This window comes from Peromyscus maniculatus, chromosome 5, assembly GCF_049852395.1.
Source record: "Peromyscus maniculatus bairdii isolate BWxNUB_F1_BW_parent chromosome 5, HU_Pman_BW_mat_3.1, whole genome shotgun sequence".
NCBI classification, from domain to species: domain Eukaryota; kingdom Metazoa; phylum Chordata; class Mammalia; order Rodentia; family Cricetidae; genus Peromyscus; species Peromyscus maniculatus.
The window spans coordinates 93,141,163-93,160,952 of NC_134856.1; the positions used below are offsets into that span (position 1 = coordinate 93,141,163).

The 19,790-nt window shown below is 39.9% G+C and overlaps 1 protein-coding gene across 8 annotated transcripts in view; it reads left to right on the forward strand.

Moving 5' to 3' along the window:
- Dip2c (disco interacting protein 2 homolog C) overlaps positions 1-19,790 on the forward strand; it is a 417,859-nt gene that overhangs the window by 323,026 nt on the left and 75,043 nt on the right. For all 8 annotated transcript variants that reach the window (XM_015998738.3, XM_015998740.3, XM_015998739.3 and 5 more), the window contains 4 exons: positions 1,841-1,980; positions 6,318-6,454; positions 7,998-8,206; positions 18,582-18,696. In XM_015998738.3, coding sequence (XP_015854224.1) covers positions 1,841-1,980; positions 6,318-6,454; positions 7,998-8,206; positions 18,582-18,696 — 601 coding nt within the window. The remainder of the gene's footprint in view (positions 1-1,840; positions 1,981-6,317; positions 6,455-7,997; positions 8,207-18,581; positions 18,697-19,790) is intronic.

Below are 19,790 nucleotides of genomic sequence, written 5' to 3' on the forward strand. Positions count from 1 at the left end.
TTTCATTTTATAGTTTGGGTTTTTTGAAGTCTTCAGAAAAGAGCAAAGGCAAGGAAATAACAGCTATGTAGTGTTTTGTTGTTGTTCGTTTGTTTGTTTGTTTTTTTACTTTACTGACTCCAGACAGTTTCACATAGGTCTTATTATTTAGGCAAATGTTCATAGCTGGTTAGCCTTATCCCTATTAATTCTTATAAATAGAATAATTGTATTTCTTGACACTTTTTAACATCCCAACTACTTGATACAAGTAAGAGCTTCTTTTGCAAATTGTAACTTTTTTTTTTTTTTTTTTTGGTTTTTCGAGAGAGGGTTTCTCTGTGTAGCTTTGCGCCTTTTCTTGGAACTCACTCGGTAGTCCAGGCTGGCCTCGAACTCACAGAGATCCGCCTGCCTCTGCCTCCCGAGTGCTGGGATTAAAGGCGTGCGCCACCACCGCCCGGCACAAATTGTAACTTTTATACTATCCCATATTTTAACTTTTGTTTCTTTAGCTTCTCCATAAACCTTCACAGTATTCATAGTTAAACCATAAACTCATGTTTATAGACCAATGTAGAGATTTTAAGACCCTGTGAAAGATTTTTCCTACAGAAAAATATAGAAACAGGGCTAATGAGATTGCTCAGTAGGTAGAGGTACTTGCCATTAAGCCTAACACCCCAAGTTTAATCCCTGGGATCCACATAGTGGAAGAAGTCCTCCACATGCAGGTCATAGCACATGCATGCCCCCATACATGCACACAATCATTAAAATATAGTAAAAATAAAGAAAATTATTTTTAAAATGTGATGATAGAATCTTTAATTGTTGAAGTTTATAATCTTGGACTTTTTCTTTAGTACAGTTATTCATCAAAAGGTTTTTATTGCTAGCTCCTGCTCAAATGAATAACCCAGCTGCTTGTTCTTAGGAATGGTAGAGTTGGATGGAGGAAGGCTTGCACATAGTCACATTCTCAAGGCTCTGGAAATGAGAGTGGTAGGCAGATGTATCTTTATTAAGCTGATTAATTCTTGTCTCATAATTGAGAAAATCTGGAGAAAGAGTGTGTATGTATGTGTGTCTACTGAAGTAATGTTCCAGGCAGAAGAAGGAAGAAAGCAATGAGAAACCCCATAGTGGGTATGAGCTGGGGTCTTGGATAGAGGTGTTTGAAGACCAGGGAGTTACAGAGGTTCCAGCTCTTGGAGCCTGCTGGCAACAGGGGACATAAAGACATGGTCATTATTTCAACTGTGCCTTGTCTAAAATCCATACTTCCTAAACCATAAAGTGTTTTTTACAGCATACCTGCCATCTAAGTAATTGGCCTACCCAGCATGGCTTAGTAAAGAACTTAGATTCTTTATTGCATATGATATTGAGCTTAAGCTTAAACAGCATACATCTGAACTGAGGCTGAACAACCAGGATGCTCACCTTTTCTATTCCCTGAGCTTATGAATATTCTTGTTGCTCTCTCTTGTTCACCATTTGCAAGACTTGGAAACCAGACCTCGGAGAGCAGAAAGGGCATAATGAATCATTAGATTTATTTATTATGACCAGTGTCCTGAAGGAGTGTCGGGAGAGTACAGGATCTAGTGCTGTCTTTACATTCTAAGGTATTTTTACTTAGCCTGAGAACTCTGGGGTCAACTCTTGGATAGCTAACACTGCATAAACAGGAGGCAAGTGCTACTCAGTGCTGGTACAGATGGTAGCCAGCTTCCTCTCCAGAAGATTCCCTACCCATACCTGGCTATAGGTATTACATGTATGTGTGAAGATGTGCACATCTAAAGACAGAATGGTTTCTTTGCTTGCATATACTCAGCTAAAACTATCCTTTTAGGCCCACAGATGACAGCAACCAACCACCAGGGCGAGGTGTGCTATCTATGCATGGGCTGACCTATGGTGTGATCCGTGTGGATTCAGAGGAGAAGCTATCTGTGCTCACAGTGCAGGATGTTGGCCTTGTCATGCCTGGAGGTGAGTACAGCCCTGGGGTGTTGTCTTAGTTTGAGTTTTTATTGTTGTGATAGAATACAACTATAAACAGCTTGAGAATAAAAGGTATTATTTGGTTTATCTATTCTGAGTTACATTCCATTTAGGGAAGCCAAGGCAGGAACTCAAACAGGGTAGGAACCTGGAAGCAGGAACTGATGCAGAGAGGCTATGGAAAAGTGTTGCATATTGGCTTGCTCCCTTAGGCTTGCTCAATCTGCTTTCTTATACAAACCAGGACCATAAGCCTAAGGTTGCCCTACCCATAATGGGCTGGGCCCTTCCACATCAATCAATGATTAAGAAAATGCCCTGCTGACTTGCCTACAATTGAATCTTACGGAGTCATCTCCGTAATTGAGGTTCCTTCCTTTCAGATGACTGTAGCTTATGTCATGTTGGCATAAAACCAACCAGCACATATATGAAGTAGGCAGTCCTAGCATGGCCTTCTGACTCTACAATTGGTATATGCTTTTTGAATACAGGTTAGCATCTTCTCTTACTGTCCATCCCATTTCACTTTATATGGCATCTCAGGTTCAACACTGAAACTCCTAATATTAGGACGTCTCTGGTCAATCCTTAAACACCAAAAGCAATGTTCTCTCTCCTGAGAAAAAGAAACCAAAAATATTCATAAGGCAGGTGAAGGACATCTCTCCTCTGGAACCCTTTTCTCCAGGAAGACATTACAGACTGACTCTGTACCCAGACACTGGTCCTGAGATGCTTTCTTTTTTGCAGCCCAGACTTCCTCTTCAGTCATCCTAACTGATGCCTCAGCCCAAGCCAGACACCAATGCTCAGCCTCATGGAAGGCTCTGAGCAGTATGTATGAAACCTGAGGAATTAGAGTTTTGTTATGTGTGAAGCTACAGTTTAGCATGAAAGCAGTATAGGGAATCACTTGATTGAAGAGATACTGCTATGTCATACCCCCACCTTCCTCCCTAGCCCCTCTAGCCCCTCCAGACCCTCATATAACGTGTTTTGGTACTTCTGAGCCACATACAAGTCTACAAGTCTACAGCTCACGTTCTTATTGGTCGAATGTTGTTCCTGATTCCTGTCTCACAAGGCCACACATATCAGTATATTTGTCCTCAATTTCTGTCTTCCAGCATGGAGCCACATTTCTTTCTCAATTAGAGTTGTTCTGAAGAATCTAGGCCTCCTTCTTTTAAGTTGCTCCATGCTCCTTCATACAATAGAGTGGCAAGTCCATACATGAACAGCACTCATTGTTCTGTGTCTAGTTATACTACATAACAATGTATAGTCAATTAGCTTCTCATTGTATCTTGGATGGGATCTGAGTACTGGGACAAATCTTGGTGGATAAAAGGCCACACTGCCCTCATGGAATCACAGAGAAATGGATTTTTCACGCTGCCTCTCTGTCACAATCAAGTGTGCTGGGGATGGTCTTTCTGCTTGCCTAGTTCAAAGCATAACAGAAATAAAGCCTGTCTCGTGCTCCTAATTCTCTATAGCTTTCTATCTGTTTCCATTCCACCTGCTGTCATGAAAGCTCTTTTAGAGTCAGAGCAACTTAGGTCTTTAAACTCCAAATTCAGGCTGTCCAGGATTAGCCAGACCACCTAACTCTGTTGCTTTATTTTACAATGCCAAGCAAACTAGTCTTTAAGCAAATGGATTCTCATGCTGGAGGCATCAAAAGATTCAGGTGACATAACAATGAAAATCTTTGTTTTTCAAGTCACCTACAGCATCACAGGTTTCTTTTCAGAAATTTCTTTTTTTTTTTCCTTTTCAGAAATTTCTATTCAGAAATACTCCATAGTATAGTATCATATCAAAGAAACATACCCCACATCCAAGTCTACTTGTATATTGTCTTTCTTGGATTGGGCTTTTTAAACGCAATGATAGGATATAGTACACCATGTTTTGTGTCTTATGTTCATTTGTTAGCACATAAAGAACTTGCATCTTTCCATAATGTACAATATTGCAGTTTGAATGCACAATAATATATGCTTTCCACAGTTGGGGGAGTTGTACTCTTTGCTGCATTCTGACGTGAAGGACCACATCTGAACTTCATTCTACAAGGGTGTGGGAGTATAATAAAAAAAATTCTCAGAAGTGAAGTGTTTCTTTTTTATTATTTAAGAATTTCACATATATATAGCTGTTTTGATCAAATCTACCCCCATTTCTTCCTCTGCAATTCTTTCGCTATGAACCCAGTTCACCTCCAGCTTTATGTGCTCTCTCTCTTTAAATTTTTGTATGTGTATAAGTGTTTTGCCTGCATATGTGTCTGTGTACCATATGTGTCTAGTGCAGGGAAGCTGGAAGTGGATGTTGGATCTCTTGAGGTTGTAGTTACAAATGGTTGTAAACCACCATGTGGGTACAGGGAATCAAACCTGGGTCATCTGCAAGAGTAGCTAGTGCCCTTAATACTGAGCCATCTTTCCAATTGCCTCTTTTTTTAAACCCACTAAGCCCACTTAGTGCTGCCTTTATGTACATGGGTATAGGGTCATCATGAGCAGCCTTTCAGAGACTGCATTCTTGAAGAAAAACTTACTCTTCCTCCTGAATCAGCCATCAGTTGTCAGTAGCTTCTCAGCTTGGGTAGACCTTTATAAGCCTCTTTTCCTATCTATGCTAGGATTTTGACTGGCTTAATCTTAGTTGTAGGTCTGTGTCTGTTTCAAGGACAGCATGCCTACCTCATTTTGATTATAGTCAATAGTTTCCAGAAAGCCTGTAAGAATTCATACTCCTGGCAGTGATAGGTGTTAATCCCACTTTCTCTCTGCCTTTCCCATCAGACTTCTTGATGTTTTTAGTTGATAAGTGAAGACATTTTGGTCTACTTTTGGTTTTGTTGATTGTGTTTTCTGCTACTGGAAATTGAACCCACACCCTCACACATTAGGCAGGTATTTTACCATTGAGCTGCCTGCTGCCTCCCCAGCCTTTCTTATACATTTTGGTGTTTTCTTTTGTTTCTTCAGATAGACAAGGTCTCTCTACATAACCCTGCTGTCCTGGAAATCTATGTAGACTAAGCTGGCTTTGAACTTGCAAAGATTTGCCTGCCTCTGCCACTTGAGTGCTAGCATTGCCTATGCCACTATGTCTGACCCTTTCCTGTACATTTTATTTTTAGGCAAGGTCTTACTAACCTCACTAGGCTGACCTTGAACCCACTTGCTACAAGACTCTGCTTTTTGGTGTAGTTTGGATGTATATTTTTCTTATTGTGAGTGAGTTTAACTTTTCATGTTTCTGTTGATTCTGTTTCTTAGATGTAATGCCAGCCTCTGGAGGTTATAGAATTTCTAAACACTCAAGTGTCACTGGCTATTAACGTCAAATTGTCTAAGACACTAGGCCCCTAGCTCCCTAGTCAGGCTTATGGTTTATAGTGGTGGTAGGTAGGATGCTGAAGTCACATAAGTTATCAAGTAAACGTGTGAGTCAGATTAATAAAAACTTAACATCATTAAATGTGTGCTTAAAAGGCTGGACGGCGAGGGTTCAGTTGGCAAAGTGCTTACTGTGCAAGCATGATGATCAGACTTTGGATCCCCAGCACTTCTTTAAAAATCTTCAGTGTAATCTTGATGCTATAAGATGTTGAAAGTATGAACAAGTAAACCCAATGGAGCTTACTGGCCAGATAACATAGCTGAAGTGATGGACTTCAGGTTCATTGAGAGACCCTGTTTCAAAAGAAAATAAGGTGGAAGAGTGAACAGAGAAGACACAAGACACTTCTTCTCGCCTTGACATATGAGTGTGCATGAATACACACACACCCACACTGAATACCAAAACCTTTAAGTGGTATTCTCTGAAGGATTATGTGCAACAGGTAATTTAAACCAAAGTGTAAGATTTATGTAGGATACTGGAGGCTATATATTCTCTTTCAACTTAGAGAAGCTCTGGATGACTTGAGAGCAGATACCTGTGCTGGTTCATTTGCAGGACTGAAAATGTGCTTTGGAACTTTGACCTGTTCTTCTGGTACATGTGTAGTGAAAGACTGACACATCCCTAAGTAGCATGTCATATGTAAATGGCACACAGTGTTTCTCTCTTTAAATATGATTTTCATACTTAATTGAAATGATTGGTATGATAATGAAATCTGGCATTTTTCACAAATGAAAAGTTACAACTCTTAGAGAAAATGAGCACCTGGACATTATTGGAATTTTATTCAAGGTGGTATTTCTGTTCATTTGTGCCTCCATTGGTATTCATGGATTTATTAATTTCCTCCTTCTTGCTCATACTCCCCTTGTGATTTTTTTTTATGTTTCCTTTAGCCATCATGTGTTCAGTGAAGCCAGATGGGATTCCTCAGCTATGTAGGACAGATGAAATTGGGGAACTCTGTGTCTGTGCGGTTGCCACAGGAACCTCATATTATGGTCTCTCTGGCATGACCAAGAACACCTTTGAGGTAGGTTGATGGAGAAATTCCTTCCTTCAGCTCTTTCCCTGACTCTGGCCTCTGACAGCTTTGCCAGGTGTTCAGAAACAGACTAGAAACCTACAAAATAATGATTTCACAAAAGAGAATCCATAGTAGTTAAACTGGTGGCTTTTTTCATACTATATTTTTCTTTTTGATAATTGAGTTATCAGCATTATTCTGACCTTTTAACCATTGTCCAGGAAATGAGGTTTTCATTAGTTGTTTTTCTCAGCTACAGATGAGTGATGAAAAACCACATATGTGATAAGAGAATGTGTACATAGGTGTGTAGGTAAATGTCCTCACTCAGGAAGTCAGCTCAGCTGGCCATTCTGCACAATCTTGTAGCATAGACTAGACTTGGCTAGGTGTGAACTCAAGAGAACCTGAACAAATGTGCACATTAAATAATGATTTCAGTGGTACAGTGAATATGTAAGGTATGTGGTGACAGATCATGGATATAGATGTACATATAGTATGTCGATATGTGTTGTACATGTGTTATACATGTGGGATATATGTAAAATGTGTGGTATACACATGTGTGACTGGTGTACATAGATAACCTGCTTTATGTAGGTGATGAACACAGTAAACAGACATGAAAGGAGTTAAGTCCACAGGTTCAGGTGTCTTGTACTGTATCACGGTATTCTTAGAGCTTTCTTTTTTTTCTCATATGGTATCTAGCCTTAGGATTGACAGACTATTTCACTGATTCGTGAGTAGAACAGATTATCCATTCTATTCTACATTGATCTCAGAGTAAACATACATGTGAATATGAACTCAGATCTCTAAAAACCTTGGAGCTGAGTGATATAAGTATATTTAAAAATGTACCTCAAGTCTCCATTAATCACTTTCACCTGGTATTTTAAGCATAGTGCAATAATTTATGGTGCTGCCTGTCTGGAGACTCAGCCTGTGAGAGGAGATTCCTATAGCCCTTGCACATCACCCAGATGTGCAGAAGCAACAGAACTTTGCTGAGCCTGTAGGGAACACAAGAGAAAAATGTATATTATTGTACATTAGTTACTTTTGACCTGCCTATAACTACCTGACAAAAGCTACTTAAGGGGGGAGAGTTATTTTGGTTATAGTTTGAGAGTATAATCCATCATGGTGGGGAATCCATGGTGGCAGGAATGTGAGATCGTTTATCCAATTACACCTAAGGTCAGGAAGTACCAAGAGATAAATGTCAGTGGTTAGCTTCCTTTGTATTTAGTCTAATCCTTAGCTCATGGAACATATCACCCAGATTCAGACTGGGTTCCCTCAGGTAAAGCTCTCTGGTATGACCAGAATTGTGTCTCCTAGGTGATTCAAAATCCAGTCTAATTGATGACAAAGATTAAACAACACCATGTTCATAGACTGTCAAACAGAGTCACCATGACCTCATGCTGCAGAGTTATTAGAAGTAGGGAAGTAAATGTGATCTCTCTCTAGAGAAGTGGTGAGACTATAGACCCTGCTAACCCTTTGAGTTGACCTAATTACAGCCTTGTTTCCCTAGGTATTTCCCATGACGAGCTCCGGGGCTCCAATCAGTGAATACCCATTCATAAGGACAGGTTTGCTGGGATTTGTTGGTCCTGGGGGCCTCGTCTTTGTGGTGGGTAAGATGGATGGTCTGATGGTAGTCAGTGGACGAAGACACAATGCCGATGACATTGTAGCCACAGCTTTGGCTGTAGAACCCATGAAGTTTGTCTACAGAGGAAGGTTAGTGGTACTTGTCTTCTAATTAAATACTTACTTTTGGTAGTGTTGGTTTCCTCGTTAGAGTTACTATTGCTGTGATGAAACACCATGGTGTAAAGCAACTTGGAGAGGAAAGAGTTTAATTGGCTTACTCTTACACATTACTATTCATCATTGATGGAAGTCAGGACAATTACTTAGAACAAGAACCTGGGAGCAAGATCTGATACAGAGGTCATGGAGGAGCGCTGCTTATTGGCTTTGTTGCTGCTTTTTTTTTCTTCGAAAGAGAGAGGGAAGAGTCAGAGACATGTGCCACTCCTACTATTAGGAGTCCCACAAGAACACCAAGCTACACAACCATAAGGTATATGCAGAGGACCTAGCTCAGACACATAAAGGGTCCATGATTGCTGCATCAGTCTCTGTGAGCCCCTATGAGCCTGCTTAGTTGATTCTGTTTGGTGTGTTCTCATGGTGTCCTGGTTCCTCTGGCTTCTGCAGTCCCCACTCCCTGCCCCTTCTGCAGGGTTCCCCTGGCTCTGCCTAGTGTTTGGCTGTGGTTCTCTGCATCTGCTCCCATCAGTTGTTGGATGATGCTTTTCTAACGACAATTGGGCTAGTTACCAATCTCTTAAGTATAGCAGAATATCATTAGTAAGTATTTCATCGAATTTTTTCACCAGTCATATTTGGTTCTATCCTGGGTCTCTAGGCTGTTTGTTCAGCCTCTGGTTCCTGACCATCCAGGCAGTGTCAAACATGGGCTTCCTCTTGTGGCAAGGGCCTCAAGTTGAGCCAGTCATTGGTTGGCCACTCCCACAAATTTTTTGCCAACATTATCCCAGCACATCTTGGAGGGAGGACAGATCATAGTTTGAAGGTTTTGTGACTGGAATGGTATGACAGTTCCCCTGCTGGAAGCCTTGCCTGGTTATAGAAAATGGCTAGTTCAGGTTCCATATCCCCCATTGCTAGGAGTCTTCACCAGGGTCATTCTCAAAGATTACAGGGAGTTTCCACTGCACTGGGTTTCCACGCAGACCCCCTCCCATAACCCCCAATTCCAGTCTTCTCTTCCATTACTCATTCCCCACCCCACCCCCACCTGATCCCTCCTGTTCCCATTCCTCACCCCCAGTCCACTGGAAAAACCTATTCTATTTCCCCTTCCAGGGAAATGCATGCTTCCCTCACTTGAGCCCTCCTTGTTATTTAGCCTCTCTAGGTCTGTAGATTGTAGCATGAGTAACCTTTACTTAATTGCTAATGTCCCGTGATGAGTGAGTACATACCATGTTTATCTTTCTGGGCCTAGGTTACCTCGCTCAGGATGATTTTTTTTCTAGTTCCATCCATTTGCCTTCAAATTTCTTGATGTCATTTTTTTTAATAGATGAGTAATATTCCATTGTGTAAATATACATTTATCTATTCTTCAGTTGAGGGGCATCTAGATTGTTTCCAGTTTCTGGCTGTTATGAATAAAGCCACTATGAACATAACCGAGCAAGTGTCCTTGAGATGGGATGAAGTATCCTTTGGGTATATACCCAAGAGTGATATAGCTGTGTCTTGCGGTAAACCGGTTTCCAATTTTCTAAGGAACTGCCATATTGATTTCCATAGTGGCTGTATAAATTTGCACTCCCACTAGCAATGAAGGAGTGTTCTCCTTGCTCCATATCCTCACCAGCATGAGCTGTCACCTGTATTTTTGATTTTAGCCATTCTGACAGGTATAAGATAAAATCTCAAAGTCATTTTGATTTGCATTTCCCTGATGGCTAATTATGTTGAACATTTCTTTAAGTGTTTCTTGACCATTTGAGATTCCTCTGTTGAGAATTTTCTGTTTAGATCTGTATCCCCATTTTTCAATTGGATTATTTGGTTTATTGATGTCTTGTTTTTTGAGTTTTTTATATATTTTGGATACTAGCCTTCTGTTGGATGTGAAGTGGTGAAAATCTTTTCCTGTAGTAGGAGATTTTCCTGTGTCCTGCCAGGTCCTGCAGCCGCTCAGACCCAAATAAACACACAGAGGCTTATATTATTTTCAAACTATATGGCCTAATGGTTCAAGCTTCTCGCTAGCACTTACATCTTAAATTAGCCCATTTCTATAAATCTATACTTTGCCACATGGCTTGTGGCTTACTGATACTTTTATATCTTTCTTCTCCTGGTGGCAGCTAGCAGTGTCTGCTGACTTTCCTTTCTCCTTTCATTATCTCTCTTGGATTTTCCCGCCTGGTTCTATCCTGCCCTGCCATAGGCCAGTGCAGCTTTATTTATCAACCAGTCAGAGCAACATATATTCACAGCATACAGAAAGACATCCCACAGCATTTTCCCATTCTGTAGGCTGCGATTTTGCTCTATTGATGGTGTCCTTTGCTTTATAGAAGATTTTCAGTTTTATGAGGTCCCATTTATTTATTAGTTGTTGATCTTAGTGCCTGTGCCATTGGTATTCTTTTCAGGAAGCTGTCTCCTGTGCCAGTCTGTTCGAGTCTGTTCCCCACTTTGTCTTCAATCAAATTCAGTGTATCTGATTTATGTTGAGGTCTTTGATCTACTAGGACTTGATTTTTTGTGTAGGGTTATAGATATGTATCTATTTGTATTTTCTACCTGCAGATATCCAATTTAACCAGCACCATTTGTTGAAGATGCTTTCTTTTTTTCTTTTGTGTATTTTTGGCTTCAGTACCAAAAATCAGGTGTTCATACGTGTGTAGATTTACATCTGGTCTTTGATTCCTCTAAGCACAGCTTTCATTGTGCTCCAATGGATACATTATGCATTCATTCATTTTCATTGAATTCTAGGGAGTTTTTAATTTCTTTCTTTGTTTCTGCCTTGACCCAGTAGTCTTTCAGTAGAAAGTTGTTCAGTTTCCATGAGTTTGTAGATTTTTCTGTTGTTTTTGAAATCCAGCTTTAACCCATGGTGTCTGATAGGATGCAAAAGTTTTTTTGATTTTTTTTATCTGTTGATACTTGCTTTATGACCAAGTATGTGATTAGTTTTGGAGAATGTTCATAAGGTACTTAGAAGAATGGGTGTGTGTGTGTGTGTGTGTGTGTGTGTGTGTGTGTGTGTGTGTGTGTGTGTGTGTATTTGAGTAAAATGTTCTATAGAAATCTGTAAGGTCCATTGGTTCATAACATCTGTTATTTCCATTATTTCTCTGTTTAGTTTTTGTCTGGATGACCTGTCAATTGGTTAGAGTTGGGTATTGAAGTCTCCCACTACCAATGTGTGAGGGTCTTTGTGTGATTTAAGTTTTTCAAGTTTTTCTTTTATAAATGTGGATTCCCTTTGTTTTGGAGCTTAGATGTTAAGAATTGAAAGATCACTGGGCAGTGGTGGCCCATGCCTTTAATCCCAGGACTTGGGAGGCAGATAGTTGTGAGTCCAAGGACAGCCAGGGCTACACAGAGAAACTCTGTCTTCAAAAACCTTAAAGAATAGAAAGATCATTTGTTGGATTTTTCCTTTGTGAATGAAGTGTCCTTCATCTATTTTTATTAGTGTTGGTTTGAAATCTGTTTTGTTAGATATTAGAATGCCTATACCAGCTTGTTTCCATTTGCTTGGGAAATCTTTTTCTGTCTCATTATTCTGAGGTAATGTCTATCTTTGATGTTGAGGTATGTTTCTTGTATGTAGCAGAAGAGTGGATCCTGTTTTCACATCATTCTGTTAGTCTGTCTTTTTTATTGGGGTATTGAGTCCATTGATATTGAGAGACATTAATGACTAATGATAGTTAATTTCTGTTATTTTGGTGGTGGTGGTGGTGGTGGTGGTGGTGGTGGTGGTGGTGGTGGTGGTGGTTGGTGGAGTGTGTGTGTATTTGTGTGTGTGTGTGTGTGTGCGCACGCGCGCGTGTGAGCGTGCACATGTGTTTTCCTATTTTTGGTTTTTCTAATGTGAGATAAATTGCTGTGTTTTTGCAAATGTAGTTAACCTCCTTGGGTTAGAGTTTTCCTTCTAGTTCCATCTGAAGGGTGGATTTGAGGCTAGATATTGTTTAAATTTGACTTTATTTTGGAATATCTTGTTTTCTCCATCTATGGTGATTGAAAACTTTGCTGGGTGTGGTAGTCTGGGTTGGCATCTGTGGTCTCTTAGAGTCTTCAAAACATCTCTCCAGGCCCTTCTGGCTTTTAGAGTCTCCATTGAGAAGTCAGATGTAATTCTAATATATCTGCCTTTGTATGTTACTTGGCCTTTTCCCCTTGCAGCATTTAATATTTTTTCTTTGTTCTGTGTTTAGTATTTTTATTGTTATGTGGCAAGGGTGTTGTTGACTGTTTTTTCTTACTCTTTGTGTCTTTGAGGGCCTGCTACCCAGCTCCCAAATAAATCAAACATGGAAGCTTATTCTTAATTATGAATGCCTGGCTTTAGCTTGGCTTGTTCCTTGCCAGTGTTTCTTAACTTCAAATTAACCCATCTGTCTTTTGCTGAGGAGCTACTGACAGTTGATGGCTGGCTGCTGAGAGATGCAGGGTCAGTCTTCTTTTCGGAGGGGGTATTCACTGGCAGGTTACCTTTGCTTCAGTGACTGACCAATACCCATGTGCATATTAGCAGCACTAATTGGGCTCAGTTGATTATTTTTTAAAAAAATGAAATGAAGTTGGAGAGAGATGTGTTGTGGGTGAGGAAGGGAGTTGGAGAGAGAGTAGAATGGTGGATATGAGCAAGATACATTGTATTCACACATGAAATTTTCAAAGAATTAAAAAAAAAACATTTGAGGGGCAGAAAAAGGAACTGGAAGACAGGAACTGATTTTTCAGCTTTTTCTTTGGGCTGCCAGCTCACAAACAATGACATAGAGACTTATTAAATATGAAAGCTCAGCCTTAGCTTAGGCTTGCCCCACTAGCTCTTATAACTTAAATTAACCTACTTCTATTAATCTGTTTTAATGTGGCTTTTTACCTTGCTTTCATTCTGTATGTCTGACTCCCTCTATGTCTTATTGGTGTCTCTTGGGCTTAATTTGCACACCTAGATTCCTCTTCCTCTTCCTTTCTCTCCCCAGAAATTCCTCCTATCCTTCTGCCTAGCTATTGGCCATTCAGCTCTTTATTATACTAATCACAGCAATACATCTTCACATACTGTACAAATATCCCACATTTCCCCCTTTTTGTCTAAATAAAAAGGAAAGGTTTTAACTGTAATATAGCTATAAACAATAAGAGCAATTATCAGGTATTGTCTAAATAAAAAGGAAGGGTTTTTAACTCTAACTCTAACATCATAAAACTATGTACAACAAGAACAGTTATCATAGGGTTTGGGGATTTAGCTCAGTGGTAGAGTGCTTGCCTACCAAGCAAAAGGCCATGGGTTCAATCCTCAGCTCAAAAAAAAAAAAAAAAAAAAAAAAGAACAGTTATCAGGTAAGAATTACATTTACAGCCGGGCAATGGTGGCACATGCCTTTAATACCAGCACTCGGGAGGCAGAGCCAGGTGGATCTCTGTGACTTCAAGGTCTCTGTAGTCTACAGAGCAAGATCCAGGACAGGCACCAAAACTACACAGAGAAACCCTGTCTCGGAAAAAAAAAAAAAGAAAAAAAAAAAAAAAAAAAGAATTACATTTACAATAAACAGTCCATTTGTATTTGGCAAATTTGGAGAAATTACTCCATTATCTATCCCATGTTGGTGAGTCCAAAGTTTTTTTGTTTGTTTGTTTGTTTGTTTGTTTGTTTTTCAAAACAGGGTTTCTCTGTGTAGTTTTGCGCCTTTCCTGGAACTCACTTGGTAGCCCAGGCTGGCCTCGAACTCACAGAGATCCGCCTTCCTCTGCCTCCCGAGTGCTGGGATTAAAGGCGTGCGCCACCACCGCTTGGCAGAGTCCAAAGTTTTATACTTAAACTATTTTTTATCATAACTTGTATTACCATTCTAAAAATATCTTTTTAGACCTAAAAAAACATCTTAGATAAACAACTTAAAGCTTTTATGTTTCTCAACTTTATAAACTTTACATCTCTTTTGTCAGTTTCTTTTCTGAATTTGGTAACAAAGAAAACAGTATAACTATCTTCAACCCCCATCAGAGACCCAAGAATAATATAATTTTACTTTGTCTTAGGGTTTCTGTTGCTACAATGAAACACCATGACCAAAAAGCAAATTGGAGAGGAAAGGGTTTATTAGGCTTACATTTCAGCATTGCTGTTCATCACTGAAGGAAGTCAGGACAGGAACTGAAACAGGGCAGGATCCTGGAGGCAGGAACTAATGCAGAGTCCATGGAGGGGTGCTGTTTACTGATTTGCTTCCCCTAGCCCACTCAGCCTGCTTTCTTATAGAACCCAGGACCACCAGCCCAGGGATGGCACCACCCCCATGGGCTGGACCCTCCCTCAGTGATCACTAAATGATAAAATACCTTACAGCTGGATATCATCGAAACATTTCCTCAAATGATGCTCCTTCCTCTCTGATGACTCTAGCTTTTGTCAAGTTGACACACAAAACCAGCAAATACGTACATGCATAAACAGGAAGTACAGAGCAAGCAACTTCCAAAACTATAGAAATGACAAAGACATCTGGCTGACTGGACAGCCACCCCAAGGTTCTTCTGCAACTTTGGGGCATCTATCTTCAGCCTACAGTCCTGGATATCTGACAGACTTTTCTGTAAAGCAGGAATTTCAAAGGACTGTCCTACTTTGTCTTGACAAAGTTCAGCAATAACTTTTTTTGTGCCCTGCTTGTCCAATTTGGACAGCATACTTTCAGCAGTCGAAACAAAGGCAGGTTTTTTACCCAAATGGGTAGCTTTGCCACATTGAAAGCAACTTCATATAGAGTTTCGTCAATGCCCACTGTCCATTTTCGAAGTAAATTGGTGCTCCCAGGAGCAGACATGTCTCACTTTCATGAAAAGCCTTATGTTATTAAAACATCCTAAGTGCCATATTCTGTAGATCTCTGAAGTGTTTGAAGACCACCTATCTAAAATATACCTCTGCTTAACCTTGAAAGCATACCTAACATGAATACAAGTTTGATTATAATAGATGACTAACTACTAATCTGTATTATTTAATTATGCATTAAAATTTTAAATGACCTGTGAAGGTACAATACCTTTAACAAGAGTAGAAACATATATACAGTATAAGAAAAATAACCTTAAATTTGTATCAGTATACAAAAATCCAAACTAATGTAAAATATTTGAGACTAATAGTTGCGCTTTTTTTTTTTAGTTTGAAAGTAGATTCAGTAATCTATTCTTTAATCCTATCATTTCTATATCCTCTCTATTTCTTTTCAGAATGAGATCCCTGAATCTAATTTCCTTTGTTTCATTTCCTCCTTGATCATGACCAATAACAACTTATAACCAACGCCCCTAAGTGATGACAAACATCCATAATCCACTGGAGGACAAAAAAAAAAAAAAAACTTCCACCCCCACCTCTTGGGAAAGTGTTCACTAGGCTGCTTCCTATTGTCTAGGGCACCAGCATCTTTGGGATACCCTGAGAAAATTGAGATAATGATCAAGACCTGGGAGAGCTAGTTGTATTATTTTTTGTTTAGTCTCTGTGTGATGAGAAAGTGTAAAGCTTATCTAAAGTTTTGGCTGGATAATCCGAGGCCAGACCATCTCAGCTAACAGCTTTGAAGTTTTTCTGGATGCAGAATTTTGAGGAAACTGCAACAGAGGCATTCTGAGAGGCTGGATTACCTGGACTTTTTGTCTTTATTGGTTTCTGGTCCTTTTTTTCTGAAAACACATCAACTTTTAAAGTAATGTATATGACTGCATTAACAGAAGTATAAAATTGCAGTATGCACAAGTCAATTAAAGATGATTTTTTTTTTGTTTTATGTTTGAGTGTGTAAAAGGCATCTGTTAACTTTGTAAGTTTGTTTGGACTGTATAACCAAACCTCTATCCATGCCTTATTAAAGTATAGCATGCATATAATAATAGGTCATGAGGACTCTGTAGCCAACAAGATTTATCATGTCTCATCTAATCTCAGAGCTGTTCTCATAGTAGAGGGATCAGCATATAAGTCATCTGTCCTCTAGTCTTTCTTGTTCTTTTTTTTTTTTTCATGTCTATAGCCAAGATTATCAGGAGGTCTCCCCCAATCAAATCTGATCTTCATTAATTTTGAAGAAAACCATTAACTTTTTGCTTCCTATGGAAACAAAGGCATAACCTCTCCCCTAAACCCAATTGTAGCTTGAGTTTTTCGCCTTTGCCCACAGTCAGGACAAATCTTTGTCACCCTCCAGTCCCACAGCCGCTCAGACCCAACCAAGTAAACACAGACACTTATATTGCTTACAAACTGCATGGCCGTGGCAGGCTTCCTGCTAACTGTCCTTATCTTGCTAACTGTGCTTTTATCTTAAATTGATCCATTTCCATACATCTATACCTTGCCATGTGGCTGGTGGCTTACTGGCGTCTTCACATGCTGCTGGTCATGGCAGCGGCTGCAGTGTCTCTGGTCATGGCGGCGGCTGCAGCCTCTCTGGTCATTGCGGCGGCTGCAGCCTCTCTGGTCATTGCGGCGGCTGCAGCATCTCCTTCTGCCTTTCTGTCCCTTTATATCTCCTCTCTGTTAGTCCCACCTATCTTTCCTGCCTAGCCACGGCCGATCAGGTTTTATTTATTAACCAATCAGAGCATACAGACCATCCCCCAGCACAGCCAAGTGCAGACCATCTCAAACACCTGCACTCAGGCCCATGGTCCCAATCATCCTCCATACGGACCTGCTGGGTAACGCCACAAAGAACCTGAGAATGGGCTCCCACAGGACATACAGAACATCCCACAGCACCCAATATATTTTCTGACTTCCATTTTGAAGTTAAGACATTCTTAAGATATATAGGTTGGTTTATTTACCATTTTCCATAATCCAATGTCTCTTAGCAGCTATTTTTTTTACATTAGCATTTAAAAATTCAAAGTCAACAAAACACCATACCAGATCCAGACACCTTGTGTATTTCCCATCTTTACATGACTTTTTAAAAATATATTACTTTGCTCTCTCTTTAAAGATTTTATTATTTTTAAACTATTTTTTTTCTATGACTTGTCTATACCCATTTTTTAAACTGTATTTGTTTAAAGATTTTCTGAGTCTGGACTGCTTTATTACACACCTGCATCCTTCTCTGACCATGTTAGCCATGCCTTAAACCTGCCACACATGGCTCTACACAATGGTGCTGGTTGACTCAAACCTGCAAGCAGCAGCAGGGAGCTGCATCTCTGTATGCCTTGGCCTGCCTGAGAGACTGTGGTACTAGGAAGCCTTGTCTGGTTCTGTGTTTGCATGTTTGAAACTTTTTTTTAAAGCTTTCTTTGGTCCTATGTGGAAATATGTGACCTCACACTGGGCATAATATGTAACAAGTCTTTCTCTGCCCTGCCAGCCAGTTCCCATTGACACGGAGACTAATTATTAATTATGAAAGCTTGGCCTTTAGCTTGTTTTTAACCAGCTCTTAGAACTTAAATTAACCCATATTTTTATTAGTCTACATTCTACCACATGGCTTTTACTTCTGTTCCATTCTGTGTGTCCAACTTTTTTCACATCTGGCTGGCTCCACATCTGTGCTTAGATACATCTCAAGTTTCCTCTCTCTGCCCTGATGTCCCACCTATCTCTCCTGCTTAGCTATTGGCCATTTAGCTCTTTATTAAACCAATCAGAAGGTACCTTAGGCAGAGACACATTTTTACAGTGTAAACAAATATTCCACAACAGGGAACCTATTTTTGAAAGGGTAGGTATGTTATAGAAGTCTTCAGTGGTTGCAATTGTATGTTGGCCATACAAAGCAGGCAAATTTGAGCATAGAAGTTGCAAACAAACTTTCTGCTGCTAAGGAAAGGACTACTTTACAGTTCCCAGCTCAAGAAAGACTGATACAGGTCCCTGAATACTGGACATTCTGCTGATCATACATAAATTCATTCTCCAGTCATAGCCAGTCTTTGGACAACTACACAATTGAAGTTACCCCCTGCTATAAAATTATACACAGAAAAAGTCACAAGATTGTAAGTTTGTTGGCTATTTTCTGTTGGGCTGCATTTGTAGCTGTTTTTGACCGTATAGTAATCTTATCCCAAAACCTTAAAGAGATGGCAAACAGCCTCCTAGTGTTAATTGTGCATTGTTTCCCCTCACCCCCATGCTTTTCTCACAGTAGCTCATGTGTAGCAGTGTGGGACTAGTCTGCATCTGTGAAGGAATCCCGAAATTTACCGAAATTAACCTTGATTACGAAGTCCTTACTGGCACCTTGGAAGCAGGTCTTTCTCCTCTGCTCACCACAGGTTCCCTCTGTTCCTGCAGGATAGCTGTGTTCTCCGTGACTGTCCTTCATGATGAAAGGATAGTGATTGTGGCTGAGCAGAGGCCGGACTCCACAGAGGAAGACAGTTTTCAGTGGATGAGCAGAGTGCTCCAGGTAGTATGGCTGTGTATTAAAGCTTTTAATTAGGTCCTTCTCATTCACTGTAGGATTGTGGCTCAATCTTTGTCACCCATTCCTTTGCCCATATGACCATATTCTGTTGTTGAAACTACCTGATTGGAAATTCTATATAGTGTCCAGAAACAAGATGAACAGATCAAGGGCAGAAGTCAGGAACTGCAAAACTGCTTCTTAGTAGTTATCTTAGAGGACAACAAGCATGTGTTGTTACAGTCATGAGAATATATGCTCTTTTCTCCAAACCCTCTTTTTAATTATTATAGTTTTCCAATAGCCCTATGTGACATTATGCAACCTTTTTATTGTAGTGAGAAAACCATCTTTTTCTTTGAGTTTCATACACCCAGAGTACTGTCCATACCATGCATAATTTTATAATATAAATTATATACAATACACAGTGGGGTTTCTTTATAATTTAATTTTTATTGAAAATAGTTTTTTTTTTTATACAATATATTCTGGTCATGATTTTCCCTCTCACAGCTCTTCTCAGATCATCCCTACCTCCCTACACATCCAAATCCACATCCTTTCTTTCTCTCATTAGAAAACGAACAGGCAACTAAACATACAGACAAACACACATGCACAGAGAGACAGACAGAGACAGAGATAGAGGCCGACTAGGACAAAAGCAAACAAAAGAAAAAGCATAACAAATGCATACAGACACAGAGATACACACAGTTGTACACACTGAAGTCCCATAGAAACACAAAATTGGAAAGCATAATATATAAACAAAACACCTTTATGATTGAAAAAATGCCCAGCAAAGCATCATGAGACAAAACCCTCCAAACATACCAGTGAGTTCATTTTGTATTGGCTATCTACTGCGGGCATGGGGCCTTGCCCTTAAGTATTGTTTATATACCAAGTAAGACTCTTAATGTGGGGATTTAACAAGACAACTCCATGTAGTTAAAAGGAGGTTTATTTAGGGGTAACTTACAGCCAGTAAAGGGGTTGGTTACAGGATCCAGGAGAGGTGAGTTGCAGTCCAGCGGGGTTCTCTGGAGAACTCTGACTCTGTCTGCCATCCAGTATCCAGGATCAAGAGG